The sequence below is a fragment of the Xiphophorus couchianus genome, chromosome 13 (genome assembly GCF_001444195.1).
Source record: "Xiphophorus couchianus chromosome 13, X_couchianus-1.0, whole genome shotgun sequence".
In the NCBI taxonomy this organism is placed as follows: Eukaryota; Metazoa; Chordata; class Actinopteri; order Cyprinodontiformes; family Poeciliidae; genus Xiphophorus; species Xiphophorus couchianus.
The window spans coordinates 22,045,089-22,069,717 of NC_040240.1; the positions used below are offsets into that span (position 1 = coordinate 22,045,089).

The following is a 24,629-nucleotide window of genomic DNA, read 5'->3' on the forward strand; positions in this document are numbered from 1 at the left end:
AGTCACTTTGCATCAGCAGCTCCATGCTCCAGCGCTCTGGGAGAGTTTATAGTCCTGACAGTTGAACACTGGATGACTGACAGCTGTCCTTCATCACAACAGAAGACACAGAAATCCTCCTCATCAAAAACATGACTTTGATCTGCGTCCTCATCTGGACTCTCCTCTGCTGCTGCTTCACAGGTAAAGTCCAGAGAATCCAACTCCTCTCCTCTATGAACATCTGTCCCTCTGAAATGGAGCCGACTAAACCATGAAGCTGCTGCATGATTTTTTTTTCTGTGTCCTCAGAGGTCAGAGGTCAGTACACACTGACTCAGCCTTCAGCAGTGAGAGCTGAACTGGGAGGATCTGCTACCATCAACTGTAGAACCAGTCAGAATGTTCATGGCTCTAACTACTTAGCCTGGTACCAACAGAAAGATGGACAAACTCCTAAACTCCTCATTTATTATGCCAGCACTAAAGCATCAGGGACTCCAAGTCGTTTTACAGGCAGTGGATCAAACTCTGACTTCACTCTGACCATCAGTGGAGTTCAGGCTGAAGATGCTGCAGTTTACTACTGTCAGAGTTTTCATTACCCCAACAGCCAGTACGTGTTCACACAGTGAAAAACAGTCGTACAAAAACCTCCGTCAGTCAGTATGAACAGAAACTGAACTGCAGCTGCAGAAACTGATTGTGTCACCTCAAGAAATAAAAGCCATGCCAGACTAATATTAACACTGTTTAATTAAGGTTACATATGTGTGTTTGTTTGTGTGTGTGTGTACTAATTAATTACATCATTAATATACATATATATTAATAAAGTAATATTGAATTGGAATATATATATGATTAATGGTATATATAGCAGCTTTTTAATCTGAAGAGGGATTTAAAATGGTCTCAAAAGAATGTGAAATCAGCAATTCTGATGCCTAAAATAACTGTCAAAAAGTGAACCAACGTGCCCAAGAACTGGCTGTAAAAAACTATTTCACCCTGGAACAGAATGTAAAATATTTGGTGAAGTCTCTGAAAACCCAAACATTTCAACACAAGACTTACAGCATTTTGACTTGGTGCTTTTGTTATTAAACACATGACTGACTCTAAAAGAGAAGAGACTGCACTAATGTAACTTTTGTTATGGGAGATGATCAAAGGGTAAAGCTTTGCTCTCTAAGTAAAAAGGCCAGACTAAAGTTTGCCTGAATAATTATATTCCAAGACGAATATAATTATATTCGAATGGAATAATAGTCTTTGGACAGATGAGTCAAAAACTAAGTTTTGTGTTTTGTTTTCCAAAAAGGAACCAAATCATTGTCTTCAACCAATACAGCTCTCCATGTCAGGGATCTCATACCAGCTGTGAAGCATGGAGTTGGAAGTGTCATGCTTCTAAGGTTCTTTGCTGCAGTGGGATCACTGTGACACAACTCACCATGAAAACTACAGTGCATGATGGAAAATATGAAGCACTGTGAACCTTAACCAGCACTGGACTACAATATGATGATGGTCCAAAACATACCAGTGAATCTAACCAGGAATCAATGTGAATAAAGGAACAGAAAGTCACATCAAAATGTGTAATTTTAAAATAAAATGTCTCTGCTTTCTTTATCAGTAAATGTCAAATTATCTTGAACACTTAAAAACAAATATGGAAAAGAAGACCTTTTTTGTTGAATAAAATAACTTTCAACAAAATATTTTCAAACCACAAGAGTTTAGATATAAATATATATATTTTAGAACTTCAAATATCAGAAAAAAGTCATCAAAAAATTCATCTGTTAAAAGGAGGAGAGTTTGATTCATGGCCTGTGATTTATAATAAATCTTTTTCAAAGAATGGTATGTGTTCTTCACAATAGCAGCTAGCTTAGCCAGAATAAATCCAATCACAGTGATATAAACTCACTGAAATACTTCAGAACTCTAAAGTGAGAGATTAACTTTCTTCTTATTTAGATACATCTATGAGATGTGGATTCACCAAACATGCAGATGTTAGATATAAGACATTTGGGGGACTGTATATCAGAGGATGAACATGTTTTTCCCTACAAGGATGTTCACTTGGCAAACAATCCTTTAGACGTTTAACTTTATCTAGTCACTATGTTTAACTATGTGTTTATTTCCAGTATCTACACCCATTTATCCTTGCAAGATAGATGGAGACTTGGGGCCTATCACCAGGTATGATGAAGTACGATTTACAAACAATTTTATTTAAAACAGAAACAATACACAGTATGAATTAACCACAGGAGGAAAGATGCAATGTATCAGATTACAGCTCAAAGTGCTAAAATCTGACATTAGTCCTTAACCAGCTGATAAAACTTTTTAAAAGAAAGAAAAACATAAACAGCCAGTTGTTCTTTGATAAATTGTCAGGAACGGTGCGGTGTAGGTGGTGAGGCAGATGCAGATGACCCATGTGAGATGATTAAAGGTTGTTTTAATAATAAAGAAACGTCAAAACAGTCCAAAAACACAGGAAGCATGACTGAGCGGAAGCCAGGGCTCAACGCCGGCAGCAACTGATTTTACGACTGAGCGCACATTAGACAAGGACCCGACCAAGACACAGACGCACAGGTGACACTAAATACACAGGAGGGTAATCAGGGAATGAGAAACACCTGGGAGTAATCAAAGGGAGGACAGGACAACATGAAGACTCAGGGACACAGAAAACTCTAAATAAATACACAGAAAAAAACAGAACATGACATAAATTTAAAATTAAGGTAAAGATATTTTTCTCAAAACCAAGCAATCATGGCATAGAACATTGTGATGGAAAGACTTTAATCATCACATAAAAATATATTTGTTCATCTGTTGTTTATATGATATATAATACCCAAAATGATTATTAGATATTAAAAGATAAAAGAGAAAAGTTTATATAATTAATAAAAAACAAGTAAACATACTGTAAAGTCAATATGCTTTTCTCTAAAACAAACTGTTTTGTGAACTGTGTTGTATGTTACCTGGGAAGAAAATTTACCACAGAAAAATTAAAATGAATATACTGTTATTAAAATGAGAGTCACATAGTTCCAAATCTCTACTGGAGTCAGTCAGAGCATTTCCATAGAGTCACTTTGCATCAGCAGCTCCATGCTCCAGTGCTCTGGGAGAGTTTATAGTCCTGACAGTTGAACACTGAATGACTGACAGCTGTCCTTCATCACAACAGAAGACACAGAAATCCTCCTCATCAAAAACACTGCTGCATGTTTTTGTCTCTGTGTCCTCAGAGGTCAGAGGTCAGGTCACAGTGACTCAGCAGCCTGCAGCAGTGAGAGCTGGTCTGGGAGGATCTGCCACCATCAACTGTAGAACCAGTCAGAATGTTTATGGCTCTAACCGTTTAGCCTGGTACCAACAAAAAGATGGACAAACTCCACATCTACTCTTCTACTATGTTGGCAGTCGCGTCTCAGGGACTCCAAATCGTTTTAACGATGGAGGATCAAACTCTGACTTCACTCTGACCATCAGTGGAGTTCAAGCTGAAGATGCTGCAGTTTATTACTGTCAGAGTTTTCATGTCATCAGCAGCCAGTATGTGTTCACACAGTGAAAAACAGTCATACAAAAACCTCCCTCAGTTAAACTGAACTGAAACTATGTTGCTGCAGCTTCCAGCTGCTGCAGAAACTGATAGTTTATTGAAATCCTTCACATGGATACACACAAATTGTCATGAAGGTGTTTTAAAATAAATGAGTAAAATGTACAGCATCACTCTAATTTGAATGATATAAAGCTTATTTGGTTGACAAAAGATAGGATAACTTAAAAAAGCAACTTTTAATTTGATGAAGAAATGGATAGTAGTAAGAAACAAAACCCTCACTAAAGCATTTAAAAATATCACACAAGTTACTTTAGTTTGTATTAGTTCCATGTTATAATCAATTAATCAATTAGAATCACATGACAAAAATCATAGAATGTATAAATTGGACACAAATCCTAAGACTATTTGTAGTTGCTGTTGGAATAGCAACAGCCACAATGTAAAGAAAAAATCAACTAGACTTTCACACAAACAGTTTGCAGATCTTAAATGAATAAAATGATCTGAGTGTTGATGTCAACAGTTTCACTTCAGCGAGAGTTTAGGAAAATGTGTTTGATAATTGAGCTTTAGCTTCAAGATTTTGGTTTGTTGTTTGTGGAGAAGATCTAATATTAAACATGCTTCAAATAATAACATCAGAATGTTGTAATAATATCATACAAAAGTGTTAAAATGAAGCATATCAGAATTACAAATAGAGGACATGAAGAAAGCTCTTTACCACAGAATATTTGCTCCACTATTTTAATTTGTCACAACTGTCTGAGCAGTGAGGAGGAAACCTGATGATATGTAGAGCTGAGCTCCATGTGACTGACTGTGTGTTTGCATATGTGTCCTGCCTCTCTGCTCCCAGCTGTTAAGAGGTCAGAGTTGATCAGTGGCTGTCCAGGCTTTTTTAATAATTGATTACGTTTCACAGATCAACAGCAGACTGATCTGCTGCAGTGAGTCAGAACATTTCCATAGAGAAACTTTGCATCAGCAGCTCCATGCTCCAGTGCTCTGCGAGAGTTTATATTCCTGACAGTTGAACACTGGATGACTGACAGCTGTCCTTCATCACAACTGAAGACACAGAAATCCTCCTCATCAAAAACATGACTTTGATCTGCATCCTCATCTGGACTCTCCTCTGCTGCTGCTTCACAGGTAAAGTCCAGAGAATCCAACTCCTCTCCTCTATGAACATCTGTCCCTCTGAAATGAAGCCGATTAAACCATGAAGCTGCTGCATGTTTTTGTCTGTGTGTCCTCAGAGGTCAGAGGTCAGGTCACAGTGACTCAGCCTGCAGCCGTGAGAGCTGATCTTGGAGGATCTGCCACCATCACCTGTAGGACCAACTATGGAGTATATAGCAGTAGCTATTTACACTGGTACCAGCAGAAAGACAGAGCAGCACCGAAACTGCTCATGTACATCACCAGCACTCGAGCATCAGGGACTCCAAGTCGTTTTATAGGCAGTGGATCAAACTCTGACTTCACTCTGACCATCAGTGGAGTTCAGGCTGAAGATGCTGCAGTTTATTACTGTCAGAGTTTTCATGTCATCAGCAGCCAGTACGTGTTCACACAGTGAAAAACAGTCATACAAAAACCTCCCTCAGTCAAACTGAACTGAAACTATGTTGCTGCAGCTTCCAGCTGCTGCAGAAACTGATAGTTTACTGAAATCCTTCACATGGATACACACAAATTTTCATGAAGGTGTTTCAAAATAAATGAGTAAAATGTACAGCATCACTCTAATTTGAATGATTGGTTGACAAAAGATAGGATAACTTAAAAAAATAACTTTTAATTATTTAATTATTATTATTTGATGAAGAAATGGATAGTAAGAAACAAAACCTTCACTAAAGCATTTAAAAATATCACACAAGTTACTTTAGTTTGTATTAGTTCTATGTTTTAATCAATTAATCAATTAGAATCACATGACAAAAATCATAAAATGTATAATTTGACACAAATCCTAAGATTATTTGTAGTTGCTGTTGGAATAGCAACAGCCACAATGTAAAGAAAAAATCAACTAGACTTTCACACAAACAGTTTGCAGATCTTAAATGAATAAAATGATCTGAGTGTTGATGTCAACAGTTTAACTTCAACGAGAGTTTAGGAAAATGTGTTTGATAATTGAGCTTTAGCTTCAAGATTTTGGTTTGTTGTTTGTGGAGGAGAAGATCTAATATTAAACATGCTTCAGATAAAGAATGTTGTTATAACATAATAAAAAATTGTAATAATGAAGCATATCAGAATTACAAATAGAGGAAATGAAGAAAGCTCTATACTCTAGAGTATTTTCTTCCACTATTCACAACTGTCTGAACAGTGAGGAGGAAACCTGATGATATGTAGAGCTGAGCTCCATGTGACTGACTGTGTGTGTTTGCATATGTGTCCTGCCTCTCTGCTCCAGCTGTTAAGAGGTCAGAGTTGATCAGTGGCTGTCCAGGCCTTTCAGAGCCACTGACATACCAGCAGCACAATGATGATGTCACTGACTCTACTGCTGACCATCCTGGGGCTCCTGGTTCAGGGTGAGACTCTCTGCTGTAGCATCACATATACATTAAAAACAGGAAAAACTGTTTTACATTTACTATAAACGTTAATCTTATTTTGCCATAAATGTGTGTTTGTTTCATGTTCTAAAGGTTCTTCAGGAGACATCATCTTGACTCAGACTCCTAGAGCTCAGTCTGCTGTTCAGGGACAGACCGTCTCCATCAGGTGTAAATCTGACCGACTGATTGGTGATGACATCAACTGGTATCTTCAGAAACCTGGAGAAGCTCCCAAACTTTTGATTTATGATACCACAGAACGTCAGCCTGGAGTTCCTGAGCGTTTTCGTGCAAAAGCAGAACAGACTGACTTCACTTTAACCATCAGTGGAGTTCAGGCTGAGGATGCAGGAGTTTACTATTGTCAGCAACATAACAGCTTCCCACTCACACAGTGATACAAGGCCGTACAAAAACCTGAGAGAGAAAGAGGAACTGATCTGACTCAAAATGGGGGGAAAAAAAATCATCATTTTAATAAACTAAAGACAAATTATTTTCTATAAATTAATAATAAGAGCAATACAGTTCCTGTTTGAAAGCTTTATTGATTTCAAATTTTAATTCAAATTTTGTACTGAACAGTTTCAACAGAACAGGAACTGAATTTAGTCACCAGAAATTCACTCTAGAACTTTTTTCAGCAAATGTGATACAAAGATCTGCATCAGGACACTCTGATAATACAGAGCAACGATCTCAGACTATTTTAAAAAATATATATATATATATATAAATGAAACATGTCTTTTCTTAAGTATTCAACAAGGATTTGGCGCATTTTCCATTATCTAAATGAAATCTTATTGATTTAGACATTTCCACTTGGAACAGCAGACTGAGAGATGAAACAATCAGTAAAGAGTTAAACCAATTTGCTTAGATCATCTTGATTGACACCTCTAGTTATTTGAAAGAAAAAAATATTTAAACAGAATTAGTTCACGTAATTTATTAGAAACATTTCCAACAACATTTCATTTTTAGATGGTTCTAATTTCTTAGAAACAAATGACAAAAAATGTTATTGTTTAAAGAAACCAGAGTTTATTAAAAAGAAAGAAACATTTTCAGAGTCAAACTGGAGAAACATTTTGTTTTTACAGAGAGAAGACCAAGAGTGGTAATGTAATAAAACTGTAAAAACAATTAAAAAGCAAATAAGAAGAACCAGCTCAGGACTGGGAACACTGGTCTCTCCTCAGTGTCTCTGTGACTGCAGACTGGGAGCCCTGGGAGGCCTCACAGGTCACAGAGCCCACCTTCCTCCACTGGTCTGCAGGGATCCTCAGGGTGCTGCTCCAGCTGTAGAGGCCGTCATTCTGCAGCACCCCGGAGCTCCTGCTCTGCTCCCAGCTGCTGCTGCTGCTGCCGTCCAGCTTCCAGGACAGAGTCCAGTCTGAGGGGAAGCCCTTGTTGGCCAGACACATGAGGGTAACCTGCTGCTGCTGCAGCTCCACACTGGAGGGGGGCAGCACTGTCAGGGTGGGGCGGGTATCACCTAGGAAACACCAATCAGATTAGAGAACAGAACCTGTAGATGTTAAGCAGCAGATTCTGTGTCATGGTTACAGTTAGTGAGAGGTTTTCTAAAATAAGAAGTTTCTGCCAGATGTTTTCATGCTCCACTCGTCACTCACTGACACATTGTTTCACTTCCTTTTAGGAGTCTCAGATCAGCACAAAAAGTCAAAAAAGGATCAATTTTAAAAAATTCTATGTACTCTTAAATAAAGAAAATAAAAAATACAAAAATAAAAATTAAAAAACTTAAGAATCTCATTTTTAAATGCAACTATACATTCTTTATAAGAGCAGCAGGCGTTTGTGAATACAATAGATTTTAAAGAAAGAGTTTAATTTGAAATACTAAATTCAATAAACTTCAAGTTTTCTGTGTCTTTGTTGAAAAGAGATTAAGACTGATTTTATCCCACCAATAAAAATAAATTCGGTTTTTACTTGAGTTCATTTAGATTTTTCACATCAAACCACCAAACTGGTTTACAACTGGCAGAAAAGTATTAAAATTTAAAAAGTGATAACATTGATAAACATATCAAACCTCAATTCTGATATTTATTTCCGAAGCAACATTTTATATAATTTGAACATAAAATATTTCACTTCATCTTGAAATGAGATTCTATTTGTTTGATGTAAGAAAGTAATTAATGCACATATACAATTTCCTCCTCTATAGGAAAATACAAAAATTTACTTTAAAGCATCCCAACATTATTTTTTAATTTTGTATTAAGCATGAAATTAACTTACTTCCAAACTCCAGTCTGGTTCCTCCACCAAAAGTCCACCACAGTGATACAAACTCACCGAGGCGCCGTACAAAAACCTCTGACTACAGACACGGCTCTCTGACTTTGTCTGACTAAACTGAACTACAAACCAAGATTAACTATTAAGTCAAACCAAATATTTTTTACTTCTTAGATCAGCACTGACTTGTTATACTCTGTTGTAATTTGGGATATTAAGTATGACTTATGTGTATCTTGAAACTTTTTTTATAAAGCATTAAATATTGCACGTCTTCTAGCTTCAAACTGTCAAACAGAATTAAAACAATAGAAGCAAATCAGTAAAAAAGCAGCTTTATATTTTACTTACTTCCAAACTCCAGTCTGGTTCCTCCACCAAACGTGTACCACAGTGATACAAACTCATTGAGCCGTCGTACAAAAACCTCTGACTGTAGAGAGACACGGCTCTCTGAACACAAAACATGGAGAACTAGAATTTTTAAGATTTTTAAAAGCTAAAAACATAAAAAATTAAAAGTCACAATGATTTCTTGTTTGTCTAACATAGATTGATATATCAACATTCATTGTCAACTTGAGAATTACTAACAAATGTAAAACTCCATATACACATTGTTCCTCTTTAATTTGAAGTAGGTTTACTCTGTTTACATTTCTGACATTCAGATTAGTTTTTATCAATGTTTTAAATGAGACTGTGAACCAAAGAGCTGTGATCCAGTCAGAAAGAAGATTAATGGGTGAAACAGACACAATTTATGAGTCTGGAAATGGCTTTAAAGAAGTCTCAAAATGATGTTAAAATGGCTGTTCTACTGTAAAGAAAGGAGTCTACAGATTGAGGAGACTGGAAATAACTGTTAACATAACAAGAGCATTGTGACCAAGAGAGTTCAGCTCCAAAGCAGATCATAAGTTGCTGAAACAAGTTTGTAAAAATATTAAAATATAATCAAAATATCCACATACTTATCTTGCTGCTGTTGATATGAAAGTAAATACCATAACAATCAAAAGAATGTGTTTTAATCTTTGTGAGGATTGTGCCAAGAAGTAATCTATGCTCTCAAAGAAATAGGTAAATATAACCTGTGGAGTAATGACTTTTTGGACACGAATGAAAAACTGAATTATTTGAACACAAGAAGATGTGAAAATTCAGTCACATACAACACTCCAAGATAAGAAACTCATTCTCTCTTTGAAGCATGGAGGTGGAAGTGTTATGGATTGAGGTTGCTACGATGCAGCAGGAATTGGCCCCATTGAACTCTACATCGTTAAAAGCGAAGGACCAGAAGGTCAAGTTAAATGTTGTACCCAAGAAGGATGATAGAAAACTGGGAAGTACCCACAAATTTATTTAAAACCAGTCATGGTGTATGTGACATGTTTTATAGCTCAGAAACAACAGAAGTAATTGACAAATGTTCTCTAAATTAGTATTATTTAACTTTGAAACTAGTCTATCTTTATAAGTTTATAAATGGTGTGTTTCTTCACTTGTCCTCCAAGTTTTTATTGAAGCTGCTTATATGGCCTTAACTGGATTATCTTCTCTCTTTTTTAAATTAGTATACATGTTCATGTATTTTTGTAGTTTATTTGAAAAGTCAAAACCATCTGCAGTTCAGAGAACACAGCGATAGAGACCCAGGATGTTAGAAGAGAACATGTAGAGCTGAGCTCCATGTGACTGACTGTGTGTGTTTGCATATGTGTCCTGCCTCTCTGCTCCAGCTGTTAAGAGGTCAGAGTTGATCAGTGGCTGTCCAGGCCTTTCAGAGCCACTGACACACCAGCAGCACAATGATGATGTCACTGACTCTACTGCTGACCATCCTGGGGCTCCTGGTTCAGGGTGAGACTCTGATAGAAACTTTTCTTGGGATTCTTTTTTCTGTCAATGAAAAAGACTCAAATGAACCATCCTTTACATGTGAATCCTGATAATATTTCTCTGATCTAGATTTGTGTCAATATCTCTCTGTGTCATGTTTTTAGGTTCCTCAGCAGTCATCACCCTGACTCAGACTCCAGGATCTCAGTCTGTTACTCCAGGACAGACTGTCTCCTTTAGCTGTAAAGCCAGTTCACCTGTTGATGATGATTTGCACTGGTACCTTCAGAAATCTGGAGCAGCTCCAAAGCTCCTTATCTATTCCGCTTCTTCACGTTGGACTGGAGTGTCTGATCGATTCACTGGAAGTGGATATGATATTGATTTTACTCTGACCATCAGCAGAGTTCAGGCTGAAGATGCAGGAGTTTATTACTGTCAACATGATGAGAACTTCCCGTTCACACAGTGATACAACGTCGTACAAAAACCTCACGGCTGCAGAGGAACTGATCCACAGCTGCACTGAAAAACAAGTTGTACATGTAGGGAATAAAAGAAAAGTTTAATACAAATCAAGGACCAGATTATTAGAATTAGTTGGTGTTGGGAACTTCAGCTCTTTTCATAAAGCAAGCTCCAAAAAGAAGCCAGGTTTTTTGGCTGCTTATTTATTTTCAACTGAAACCTGATCTGCTAGCTCTACGTTTTGTGTGATAAATCCTTTTGCTTTCACTGTTCCTTTTATGCCTTACGCTTGCTTAATTTTATGTTTGTTCTGTAACAAAAGCAAGCATTTTTACTTTTCTATGACATTTTAATCAAACTTTGCATTTTTGAACAAAACAGTGCAAACAGGTTTATCAAATAAACCCATAATAGCTTGTAAGTGTTGGTTTTAGTATTTTTAAATGCAAAAGTAAGAATTAACAAAACTGCAGACTAGATAGATTCATACTTTAGCACATCTTTCAAGATTTAAACACAACAATTAAAGCATATTTTGCTTAATATTTGAAACAATATGAATGTTTGAAAACATTATTGCCTAGAAAAATGACATAAGATGGGAAAGAATGAATCCAGACTATAGGTTAATTGCAATATATGGAGATACTTCTAGGACCACAATTATGAGACTGTATGTATCAATCAATCAATCAAATTTTATTTGTATAGCACATTTCAGCAGCAAGGCATTTCAAAGTGCTTTACATCATATCAAACACAGAAACATATAATGCAACATAGAATCAATAATCAATACACGACATTAAGTAAAGTTCCATCAATAAATTTGTAATTGATTACGTTTCACAGATCAACAGCAGACTGATCTGCTGCAGTCATTCAGAACATTTCCATAGAGCCACTTTGCATCAGCAGCTCCATGCTCCAGCGCTCTGGGAGAGTTTATAGTCCTGACAGTTGAACACTGAATGACTGACAGCTGTCCTTCATCACAACTGAAGACACAGAAATCCTCCTCATCAAAAACATGACTTTGATCTGCATCCTCATCTGGACTCTCCTCTGCTGCTGCTTCACAGGTAAAGTCCAGAGAATCCAACTCCTCTCCTCTATGAACATCTGTCCCTCTGAAATGAAGTTGACTAAACCATGAAGCTGCTCCGTGTCTTTGTCTCTGTGTCCTCAGAGGTCAGAGGTCAGTACACACTGACTCAGCCTTCAGCAGTGAGAGCTGATCTTGGAGGATCTGCCACCATCAGCTGTAGAACCAGTCAGAATGTTTATGGCTCTAACCGTTTAGCCTGGTACCAACAGAAAGATGGACAAACTCCTAAGCTTCTCATTTATCTTTCTAGCACTAAAGAATCAGGGACTCCAAGTCGTTTCTCAGGCAGTGGATCAAACTCTGACTTCACTCTGACCATCAGTGGAGTTCAGGCTGAAGATGCTGCAGTTTACTACTGTCAGAGTCTTCATAACATTGGGAGTCAGTGGCCACGCACACAGTGAAAAACAGTCGTGCAAAAACCTTCCTCAATCAAACTGAACTGAAACTCAAGTTTCAGTGCAATGACAGTGGCAGCTGGAAGCTGCAGTAAAGACAGACATAATTAAATGAAAACAAGTTGGACATCACAGCAAGAAGATGGCTCAAAGCACATTAGTAAGTCCACTGAAGAACAACTCTGAATAAATGGTGTGGTGTTCTATTTTGTTTAGGTAGAATACTTAGTGTTATCTGTTGTTTAAACAGTAAAATAATGTTAATCTTTATTTTAAAATAAATGTTTACATATTGATGACTAATCTTGTTTAATTAGTGGAAAATAAAGTGATTTAATTACATGTAAATTGGTTATCTTAATTTTTCTCCATGATTGCAGGTTCATCAAATGGCTGATGTAATTTGATAATTGATCAAACATGCATCAGTATTTGCTCTTAATTTTTTATTGTATTTTTTTGGCTTTTTGTTACTAGATGTTGATCTTGAACATTTGAGGAACATCATTTTAAGCCTAAAATAACTTTCACCAAAATATTTTAAACATAGTTAAATCACTAGAGCTCAATGAGAGGAATTTTATGTAGCTAGGACTTTAAATATCAGGGAAAAAAAGATGTCAAATTCCGATAGTCCATTAAATGGAGACGAGGCTGTTCCTGAACTGAGACTCACAATGAATCCTTTATCAATTAATCAATCAATCCAGTTTATTTATAAAGCACCCTTCATACTAAAAGCAGCTCAAAGTGCTGTACAGATCAATAAAAACAAACAAAAACAATTACCCATCCCAACCCCACATGGAAAAACACACGACTGCATTGAAAATGCACAGACTAAGCAGAAATATTAAATTTAGGAAATACAGTTAAAAAGATGGGTCTTGAGCCTGCTCTTAAAGACAGCAACATTTCCTGCAGCCCTCAGGTTCTCTGGCACAAACGGGGGCCATAATATTGGACAGAAGTCTCACCATAAGTGTGAGTTCTGACTCTGGAAGCTGTTAAAAGTCCAGTGCCAGAGGACCTCAGTTTCTGTAGGGGTTCATAAGGTAATGGCAGCTCTACAAGGTAAGAGGGTGGAAGACCATTAAGACATTTAAAAACCAGTAAAAGAATCTTAAAATCAATCCTGAGATGTACTGGGAGCTAAGACAATCAGGTGTGTTTTAAAATCACACCTGATTTTAAAACAGGTGTGATGTGAGCCTGCCTTCTGGTCTTGGTTAGCACTGGAGCGGCAGAGTTTTGTGACAGCTGAAGGCTGTGCAGAGTTTATTTAGGGAGACCAGACAGCAGGGCATTATAATACTCTATATGGCTGGAAATACAAGCACACATTAGAGTCTCGGTATTAGCGAAGGAAAGAATAGAGTGAACTCTGGTTATATTTTTTAGATGATAAAATCCTGTTTTAACTATTTGTTTAAAATGCGGAATAAAAGTGAGCTCAGAGTCAAGAAGACTTCCAACTTGGTTTAAAGATTTAAAAGATGCAGTTTGTAATTTTTGAATTATAATTTCCTTCTGATCCTTACAGAGTAAAGCCAGTTTTGTCAGCATAAATTCCATCACAGTGATACAGACACACTGAAATACAACAGAAACATTCTGAAAGTAGAGATGTACTGTCCTCTTATGTAGTTACATTATATCTGAGATGTGGACTCACCAAAAAAAATCATATATTTTATTGGACAAAATATTCCACCTGAAAAACTATAATTTACGTAGACATTTAAATGTGTCTAGTCACTATGTTTAATTGTGTGTTCATGCACAGAAAACGTGTCACACAGGGAGCTTTAAATTCTATCCTGTCTAAACAAGCTGATCCTTCCAGGATCATGTAGGGGTTTAGTTCTGATAAAATACAATTATTTTGATCACAAATTTACTATGAGGCAAAATGTATAGAACATTATGATAAAAGAAACATTTAAACACTACTTAAGAATTAATATGAGCTTTGTCTTAAATTCATCACATCGATCTTCCTCTCTATTGAACTCAGTTAGAACATTTCCATAGAGTCACTTTGCATCAGCAGCTCCATGCTCCAGCGCTCTGGGAGAGTTTATAGTCCTGACAGTTGAACACTGGATGACTGACAGCTGTCCTTCATCACAACAGAAGACACAGAAATCCTCCTCATCACAAACATGACTTTGATCTGCATCCTCATCTGGACTCTCCTCTGCTGCTGCTTCACAGGTAAAGTCCAGAGAATCCAACTCCTCTCCTCTATGAACATCTGTCCCTCTGAAATGGAGCCGACTAAACCATGAAGCTGCTGCATGTTTTTGTCTCTGTGTCCTCAGAGGTCAGAGGTCAGGTCAGAGTGACTCAGCCTTCAGCAGTGAGAGCTGTTCTGGGGGGATCTGCTACCATCAACTGTAGAACCAGTCAGAATGTTCATGGCTCTAACTACTTAGCCTGGTACCAACAGAAAGATGGACAAACTCCTAAACTCCTCATTTATTATGCCAGCACTAAAGCATCAGGGATTCCAAGTCGTTTTACAGGCAGTGGATCAAACTCTGACTTCACTCTGACCATCAGTGGAGTTCAGGCTGAAGATGCTGCAGTTTATTACTGTATGGGTGAATTCTACATCAGCAGCAAGTATTCATTCACACAGTGAAAAACAGTCGTACAAAAACCTCCACCATTCAGACTCAACAGAAACTGAACTGTCTGTTGCATCTGGGAGTTCCAGTTGGTTAACCACACACAGAAAACTCTTATAATACAGATATTGCATACAGATATACTACAGGTCAGATATTTAGAAACAACCTCATGTTTCTGTCAACAATTACTTTGTCCAGGATAATTATGTGTTCTTATGATTTTAGGTATATTTACTGCATCAAACTTTGTTTTTATTAATGCACTCCATTTTCCCTTTGTTTACCTGTATTCGTATAGGTGATGTTACTAGACCACAGCTAAAAATATTTTACTATAACAAAAAAAGGAAAAGAGAAAATGATTTAGTTTGGGAACACTTGGAAGAGTTGAAAAAAATAGTTTGCTTTTTCCAAACACTGTTTGCTTTGCTGCTGTTAAAACCATGAAATGTTCATTTGAAGAAAACAAATTCTAAACAAGACAATCCTAATTATAAGATATGTACAGTAAACGCTCTCAATCAGTTGACTCTTTACTCAGTCTTGAGGATTTTTTGCATAAATGTTATTGTATGTAATCTCCTCACACAATTGCATTATTTATAAATATTAAAATACATCAAAGGAAAAACTTTATAGTGAACCATCCATCCATTTTCTGTTCACCCTTGTCCCTAATGGGGTCGGGAGGGTTACTGGTGCCCATCTCCAGCTACGTTCCGGGCGAGAGGCGGGGTTCACCCCGGACAGGTCGCCAGTCTGTCGCAGGGCAACACAGAGACATACAGGACAAACAACCATGCACACACACACACACACCTAGGGAGAATTTAGAGAAACCAATTGACCTGACAGTCATGTTTTTGGACTGTGGGAGGAAGCCGGAGTACCCGGAGAGAACCCACGCATGCACAGGGAGAACATGCAAGACCCCGGCCGGGAATCGAACCCAGGACCTTCTTGCTGCAAGGCAACAGTGCTACCAACTGCGCCACTGTGCAGCCCACTATTTTTTTAAAAATAGTGAAACAAATTTTTAAAAAGTAGGATGATGTTCTTTAATGCCTATAACAAGAGCATATTTCAGTACTGTAACTAAAACAATAAAGTCATAAGTGCTGTCCTTTAAACCATTCATGAAATTTGAGATTGTTCACTGTAGATTAGGTATTTTATTTTGAAAATGTCCAGGGCACTAATTTTGGTACAAGGTAAAAAGTGAGAAAGTCAGACAAATATTTTTAGTAAATTTTATTTAAACCTTCAAGTTGTAGAAGAACAAAAGAAGAAATAAGAAAGAAAAAAGAGAGAAATGCTTAAACAACACAGACAGCAGTAGTAGACACAAACTAGTGATCTTCTAGTGAATCAGCTCAGAACTGGGAACACTGGTTTTTCCTCAGCGTCTCTTTGACTGCAGTCTGGGAGCCCTGGGAGGCCTCACAGGTCACAGAGCCCACCTTCCTCCACTGGTCTGCAGGGATCCTCAGGGTGCTGCTCCAGCTGTAGAGGCCGTCATTCTGCACCATCGCAGAGCTCCTGCTCTCCTCCCAGGTGAAGCTGGTTCTGCTGCCATCCAGCTTCCAGGACAGAGTCCAGTCTGAGGGGAAGCCCTTGTTGGCCAGACACAGGAGGGTAACCTTCTCCTGCTGCAGCTCCTCACTGGAGGGGGGCAGCACTGTCAGGGTGGGGCGAGTATCACCTAGGAGACACCAATCAGGTTAGAGAACAGGAACTCCAATGATTTGAGCTCTTGTACTGTGAGAGTTGATTTTCTCTGCAAAGACGTTTCTAACAGATGTCTTTCTGCTCTACCAGCCACTCAGCTCACATTCTGTTTAGTTTCCTTTTCAAAAATCTGTCATGCATATCAGCTCAGGAAGACAGATAATACAGTTTAAACTGAAATATACCAGTAATGAAATGTAGAATAAAATATTTTAGAAAACATTTCCTGACATTAAAAATGCTGAAATCACAACAGTAAATGTTTTAGAAAAGGCTCAACAGATTTTTTAAAATATAATTCATAATTTGGTAAACTCTTTCCCATGAAATGAATCTGTTCAGAAGCTCTGATTAGTGTCAGACGTTTTCTCCTGTCTCTTGTCTTTAACTTTGACATATGAGTTAATTAAACCAATAAGTAAAGATATGCCCTTGGATCACAGATCATTATTCTCATATCTACCACTCTTCAAATTATTTATTGATATTTTACTTCTAGTGGTGAATTATAATCCAACTTTTATAATTCACAGTAAAAGAAACTAATAAAAACACAGTTTTCTACCTTCAACTGGGCACTAAATAATATTTAAAAAAATCATCCAAACATACATCCAACCTGGTTAATCACTAATTGTCCACCTTATTGATACAAACTGGTTGAACTGCTTTACAGAAAGAAAACTTTGACTGTAAAGATAAAAACTTCTGACTTTTTCATACTAAACAAAACCTTCAAGCCCAGATTAATGAGTAAACTGAACACAATTTAGTGTAATATTTCATTAACCATTAACATTTATGATTGTATCTTATATTTGGTTTCTCTTTATGAAAGAACTGTTGGTTCAGTGCATTTATTTGCCATTAAAATACTAAAAACTTCCCAATTCATCCAACTTTCATTTATCAAAGTGAAATACAGAATATAGAAAATTATAACTTAATAAAACAACATTTATTTTTGACTTACTTCAAACATGTAGTCTGGTTCCTCCACCGAACGTGTACCACAGTGATATAAACTCATTGAGGCGCCGTACAAAACCTCTGTCTGAAGACAGTCACGGCTCTGACAGTTTTAGACTAAACTAAACCTTAAAACCATATTAAAAAACTAACCATTTTAACGATGTAAATGCTACCCTTGTCCAGATCTCACTATCTTAAATCTATCAGGTTTCCATTCACAAAATGAATTCTTTGTTCTTACAAAACTTGTTTATTAAAAAATATACATATTCTGAGCTTTCTTTCCGAGTAACACAAAATAAAAAATATTGAAAAGTGTTTAAATTTAAGAAGTAGCTTTAAATTTCACTTACTTCCAACCTCCAGTCTGGTTCCTCCACCAAAAGTCCATCACAGTGATACAAACTCATTGAGGCGCCGTACAAAAACCTCTGACTGTAGAGAGACACGGCTCAATCACTTTCATAAAAACAATGAATAAAATCTGCTGCTTGTGTCAAATCTAGATCTGTCATAGAAAGCAAAAATGCTTTAAAATAATTACAATTTTTATTGACAGAATATGAAACTAAAAATAATGTTTTGAATCTTTTATCCAAAAAAATTAAGTGCACAACTGCATTTCTTTTCTTTTTTATGATGATTTACTTAAATACATCACTCAGATAAATGAAATATGTTGAAACTTAACAATAACCCAATTGTGAGTACCGGTAATTCTCTATTTTTCTTTCCTTCCTTGTGCTCATTTAGCTACACAAACCTTAGGTTTTGCTGACAAGCAAGATCTTGATTTTCACTGAGTTGATAAGCTGATATTTTATCGTTGCTAAAGTTTTACTCAATTATTCTGATGTTTCGTATGAGTCTCAATATATTTAAGTGCAAGCTTTTGGCATGCTGGGGTGAAAATTACCAAATTTATCTAGAAATTAAGTGTAACAAAAAGTGAAATAACAACAATACCACAAAAACTATCTCCAGGATATTTTTGAAACATAAACAGTTAACAAAAAGAAGTTAATGCGGGAGACCATAACCACAAGTTGTTAAAAACAATAATCTGAAAAAAATTGTAATAAACTTTTCATCAAATTTTGCACAAATATGAACTGATCTGCTCCATCATATTGATCTCAGTCAGTCAGAGCATTTCCATAGAACCACTTTGCATCAGCAGCTCCATGCTCCAGCGCTCTGGGAGAGTTTATAGTCCTGACAGTTGAACACTGGATGACTGACAGCTGTCCTTCATCCCAACAGAAGACACAGAAATCCTCCTCATCAAAAACATGACTTTGATCTGCATCCTCATCTGGACTCTCCTCTGCTGCTGCTTCACAGGTAAAGTCCAGAGAATCCAACTCCTCTCCTCTATGAACATCTGTCCCTCTGAAATGAAGCCGACTAAATCATGAAGCTTCTGCATGTTTTTGTCTTTGTGTCCACAGAGGTCAGAGGTCAGGTCACAGCGACTCAACAGCCTGCAGCAGTGAGAACTGATCTGGGAGGATCTGTCAGCATCAGATGTTCAATCAGTCAGGATGTTTATGTCCATAATACCGTGCACCGTTTAGTGTGGTACAAGCACAAAGAAGGACAAAGTCCCAAGCTGTTCATTCATTCTGCGATCCACAGATCAGCAGGGACTCCCCAACGTTTCTCAGGCAGTGGATCACACTCTGAATTTACTTTAAGTATCAGAGGAGTTCAGACTGAAGATGCTACAGTCTACTACTGTCAGAGTCAACACCACATCAGTCGATGGTTGTTTCCACAGTGAAAAGCTGTCATACAAAAACCTCCTTCAGCCACAATGAGAGGCAGATGAATGAAGGATCTTTCAAAGACCCATTTAGTTGCTCTGGTGGAGTTTTTATTCATTTTCTGCTGATATTTTTCAATGCATGAAGTGTCATTTTGATCTCTAGATTTTCAGATATTTAATTTCCAAAGTTTTTATCAGTTTTTCAACTATTTAATGTATGTAAAATGGGAAGAAAAATATTTTACTGATACTGAATGTGGGATTTGACAAAAACCTTTGAATGAAACATTTAGTAACTGGACCTCACCTTATTTTTTTAATCATACCGCATCATGTTTAATCACATTGCTTATGTATTGTTGACATTATGCAACATCAAAACTGTCAGAGATCTACCAATATGAGCATGTTTAATACTACAAAGCAAAGCAGCAGCTTTGGTAATATCACAGAACATTTCTAAATCAAAGATAGCTGATCAAAATGAAAGTATTTTATTTTATGTTAACTGTCTGTGTGACATGTAACAAGAACTTGGAAACATTTCCATTTTGAACTGTTTGCATTGTAAAACCTGTGGAACTTCCAAAGTACTTGAATATAACATTTTGTAGCACCAGTTTATGACGATTTGTCATGATATGTGGTGAGAGATGGTTTAGGGAGATGCAGTGGACCCAGTTTAGGTGAGAGAAATGATGATGAATTTAATGATGAAACAAACAATAATCCAAAGTCTAGGCAGTACAGAATGAGCAGACAGCTAATAGCTCAATACTGGCAGCAACTGGTGCAGAAATACGCTGAAGACAGAATAGACACGACAAGACGAGGACCCGACCAAGAACAAGGAACACAGGTGGGATTAAATACACAGGGAGACAATTAGGGGAAACAAGGAACAGTTGCACTCAATCAAGGGGTAGACGGGACAAAACAGAGACTCTACAGAACACAGAAACCTAAATAAATACACAGAAAACCCAAAACACTACACTATTCATAGTGGAAAAAGCTCAGATGAAGCACTGACCATCAGAAAAGTAGTTCATAAAGGAGTTTATTACCACTAAATGTATGGCACTGTTAGATGTTAATGCTCATTTGCAGAGTAATGTAATTATATGAGAAGTTTATTTTTCATTGTTCAGGTTATAAGTCCAGGTTAGAAAATGAGAAGCTGTGGTTTAAGAGTTGAAATTAGTTTATTAATTAAGAACAAACCTGAGACTAAAGAGTATTTCCATAGAGCCACTTTGCATCAGCAGCTCCATGCTCCAGCGCTCTGGGAGAGTTTATATTCCTGACAGTTGAACACTGGATCACTGACAGCTGTCCTTCATCACAACAGAAGACACAGAAATCCTCCTCATCAAAAACATGACTTTGATCTGCATCCTCATCTGGACTCTCCTCTGCCGCTGCTTCACAGGTAAAGTCCAGAGAATCCTCTAGGAACATCTGTCCCTCTGAAATGAAGCCGACTAAACCATGAAGTTGCTACATGTTTTTGTATCTGTGTCCACAGAGGTGAGAGGTCAGATCACAGTAACTCAGCAGCCTGCAGCAGTGAGAGCTGATCTGGGAAGATCTGCCACCATCACCTGTAGGACCAGTCAGAATGTTTATAACAACAACTACTTACACTGGTACCAACAGAAAGATGGACAAACTCCTAAGCTCCTCATTTATTATACCAGCACTAAAGCATCAGGGACTCCAAGTCGTTTTTCAGGCAGTGGATCAAACTCTGACTTCACTCTGACCATCAGTGAAGTTCAGGCTGAAGATGCTGCAGTTTACTACTGTCAGAGTTTTCATTACCCCAACAGCCAGTACGTGTTCACACAGTGAAAAACAGTCATACAAAAACCTCCGTCAGTCAAACTGAACAGAAACTGAACTGCAGCTGCACAGATTTGTCACTGACATATGTAAATGTATGTTACTGGAAAGAAAAGCTGTTGTAGAAAATGTAAATTGATATTGCATTTTCTACAACAGATATTGTCATTCCTCATCCATATTCTATGCTCATTCTTCCAATCAGTCACATGTCAGCCTTTTTCCAAAGGTCCTAGGACAAGAGCTGAGGGTGGCCAGTAAGACTATTGTCCATATTTCTTGTGAATAATGTGAATAAGTCAAACATAAGATTTCAGAAGCATTTGTGAAACTTTTATTGTTTATAAAATTGAATCAGTCCACTTTAAAACAATATCAAGCACATTCAGAATGAAACAGAGAAGCTGGTAATAAGAAAACATGAAAGCAAAGGTAAAATCAGCTACACATTCAATTTAGAGACACTGGTCTCTCTTGATGGTCTCTGTTACTGCACACTGGGAGCCCTGGGAGGCCTCACAGCTCACAGAGCCCACCTTCCTCCACTGGTCTGCAGGGAGCCTCAGGGTGCTGCTCCAGCTATAGAGGCCGTCATTCTGCAGCACCCCGGAGCTCCTGCTCTCCTCCCAGCTGCTGCTGCTGCTTCTGCTGCCGTCCAGCTTCCAGGATAGAGTCCAGTCTGAGGGGAAGCCCTTGTTGGCCAGACACATGAAGGTGATTGTCCCTTTCTGCAGCTCCTCACTGGAGGGGGGCAGCACTGTCAGAGTGGGCCGGGTATCACCTAGGAAACAATACCGAGGTTAGAGGACATGGATCACAAAGCTGTCAATCATATAGGAAGCGTCTAATGCTTAGACTCTAAGCAAATCGAATGTAACAGATCTTAAATGCCAGGATGTTCCTCCCAGATGTTGTTTTGCTCCAACAGTCACTTAATGTTTCACTTCCTCTTTAGAATCTTCTCAGCTCCATCATCATGCTGTCTGACCCGAAATATTTAATATATTCCTTAAAGTAAAAAATGACATACATTTCTCTTGCAAATTCAAATATTTTTAGTTTAATGTGGAATTAAAAATGTAAAATTGAAGCGTACTCATAAAATTTCTAATTTTACTGCCAATTGACAACATAAAGTTATTTGACTTGTCTGCATTTTTTCCAGTGTTTTCTGTGTTCATCCCATTATAGATTTATAACAGGATAAAAGTTTGTTTTTGAACAACAGATTTATTCTCACAGAAGGTGATATTTTATCAACTATGGACATAAAAAAATATTTAAAATTGAATTTTAAATGGATTATAAATTTGAAACATCTACTCAGGGAAAACTTACACTACAAAATAAAGTCAAAGTACCAGCAAGTATGGTAAAAAGCCAAATAGAAGCATTTTTAAAGAGATTATGTAATTTTCTGTTTAGTTTTTAAATGTTGCGCACTTACTTGGAAATGCCAATCTGGTTCCTCCACATACAAATTAAGCGGGTCGCTGTACAGAAACCTTTGACTATAGAAAAGTCACGACTCGGTGACTTTTTCAGTCTAAACAAAATCTGTAAATCCAGATTAAACTACTGCAATAACTCAGTAATTAAATCACGGACTGATCACCATGTATTATGGTCCGTAATTTACTTTTTTATACTTAAAAATACAAAATCACCTTTGTGTTTCCTGTATATGTTTTTGTTATTAATATGAAATTACCAACATTTTTCAATTTCTACCTATTATGGAAAGGAAATAAAGGAAAACTGACAAAAGATAAAATAAGAAAATAAACTTTTGACTTACTTCCAATCTCCAGTCTGGTTCCTCCACCGAACGTGTACCACAGTGATACAAACTCATTGAGGCGCCGTACAAAAACCTCTGACTGTAGAGAGACACGGCTCTCTGACTCTGAACACAAACAACTCTGTGAAAAAAGGTGTTTGTACATATTGATCACCTAGAAACTAAACGTAAGCAGAAAACCCAACATTTTTCTGAAATTGACCAGAACTTAATTCTTTTTTCATGAAAAGATTGAAACAAAATTGTGGGAAGCCATGACTCTCCTTTGGAATAAATGTCTTCAAATAAAAGCCTTAGCAACCATTATCAGCATTCGTACAACAAAACATATTCTTTCATTTCAAGAAATCCGAATTAGCACATTCTGTAGTAACTTTACAAGAGACGTTTAACAAATAAACATCTTGTGTAGTTTGAGATATGTTTAGGATATTTAGCTTTGGTTTTGAACACTGGGTTTTCTCACATAAATTTGGTGAGTGGAACACAAGTAGGTACTAAAAAAACTGTCTGGTAGCACAAAACAGCTGCAAGTGGGATATCTTTAACAGGAATATTTCAATTCTCTTCTCATATAAAAGTGAAATTACGTAAAACATGAAGCTCTCCTGAAATCTGCTTATCTCAATGTTGTGTGATCTTTGAGAAAACTTCATAGATATACATGTAGACAGAAAACTGTATTGCCATTTCTTAAAAATGTTAAAAGTTTAAAAACAGAAAACATCAAATTTAAGTGTCAGGAAAAGAATTAAGTACTATCAAGACTACCATGCATCCAAAAAGCTATATATAAGGCTTTACAAAATAATCTGAAATAAATTTTACATTTTTCATTATTATTGAACAAAACATGCTAATGAACTTCTTTGTGTATTAACAAAGATCTGTTGACACTGTTAGTTATATTAAAATGAATGAACCATCATTACACTGAACCAAAGTCTCTGTTGGAGTCATTCTGAAAATTTTGAGCCACTTTGCATCAGCAGCTCCATGCTCCAGCGCTTTGGGAGAGTTTATATTCCTGACAGTTGAACACTGGATGACTAACAGCTGTCCTTCATCACAACAGAAGACACAGAAATCCTCCTCATCAAAAACATGACTTTGATCTGCATCCTCATCTGGACTCTCCTCTGCTGCTGCTTCACAGGTAAAGTCCAGAGAATCCAACTCCTCTCCTCTATGAACATCTGTCCCTCTGAAATGAAGCCGACTAAACCATGAAGATGCTGCATGTTTTTGTCTCTGTGTCCACAGAGGTCAGAGGTCAGGTCACAGTGACTCAGCCTGCAGCAGTGAGAGCTGGTCTGGGAGGGTCTGTCAACATCGGATGTCAGACCAGTCAAAATGTTCATAAAGGATCCTTCCATGATCAATTCTGGTTTCAAAAGAAGGATGGAGAGCCTCCAAAATTAATTATCAAGTTTTCTTATCAGCGAGCATCTGGAGTTTCAGATCGATTTTCAGGCAGTGGATCACATTCTGACTTCACTTTAACAATAAGAGAAGTAAAGGCTGAAGATGCAGCAGTTTATTACTGTATGGGTACTTTTCCATCATCTGCTAGTTTGTACACACAGTGAAATATCGTCAT

At 37.2% G+C, this 24,629-nt stretch overlaps 7 gene segments (V, D, J or C); 5 read left to right on the top strand and 2 right to left on the bottom strand.

Moving 5' to 3' along the window:
- LOC114155980 (Ig kappa chain V region 3381-like) lies at positions 1–21,252 on the top strand. The segment is given in 3 exon segments: positions 1–183; positions 3,276–3,396; positions 21,033–21,252. Coding segments are annotated over 3 exon segments (378 nt in total).
- On the top strand, positions 4,573–5,342 carry LOC114155981 (Ig kappa chain V region 3381-like). The segment is given in 2 exon segments: positions 4,573–4,756; positions 4,864–5,342. Coding segments are annotated over 2 exon segments (375 nt in total).
- Positions 5,449–6,641, top strand: LOC114155987 (Ig kappa chain V region 3368-like). The segment is given in 2 exon segments: positions 5,449–6,156; positions 6,274–6,641. Coding segments are annotated over 2 exon segments (360 nt in total).
- On the bottom strand, positions 7,208–23,189 carry LOC114155975 (Ig kappa-b4 chain C region-like). The segment is given in 2 exon segments: positions 7,208–7,684; positions 23,027–23,189. Coding segments are annotated over 2 exon segments (474 nt in total).
- LOC114155986 (immunoglobulin kappa variable 2-29-like) lies at positions 10,141–11,191 on the top strand. The segment is given in 2 exon segments: positions 10,141–10,326; positions 10,470–11,191. Coding segments are annotated over 2 exon segments (360 nt in total).
- The window catches only part of LOC114155979 (Ig kappa chain V region 3381-like), a 13,696-nt gene continuing 3,355 nt past the window's right edge, over positions 14,289–24,629 (top strand). The window contains 2 exon segments of the V gene segment in view: positions 14,289–14,496; positions 14,604–14,854. Coding sequence covers positions 14,445–14,496; positions 14,604–14,854 — 303 coding nt within the window.
- Positions 21,548–24,629, bottom strand: part of LOC114155990 (Ig kappa-b4 chain C region-like) — a 16,407-nt gene continuing 13,325 nt past the window's right edge. Inside the window, 1 exon segment of the C gene segment in view lies at positions 21,548–22,009. Within this exon segment, the coding sequence occupies positions 21,684–21,938 (255 nt within the window).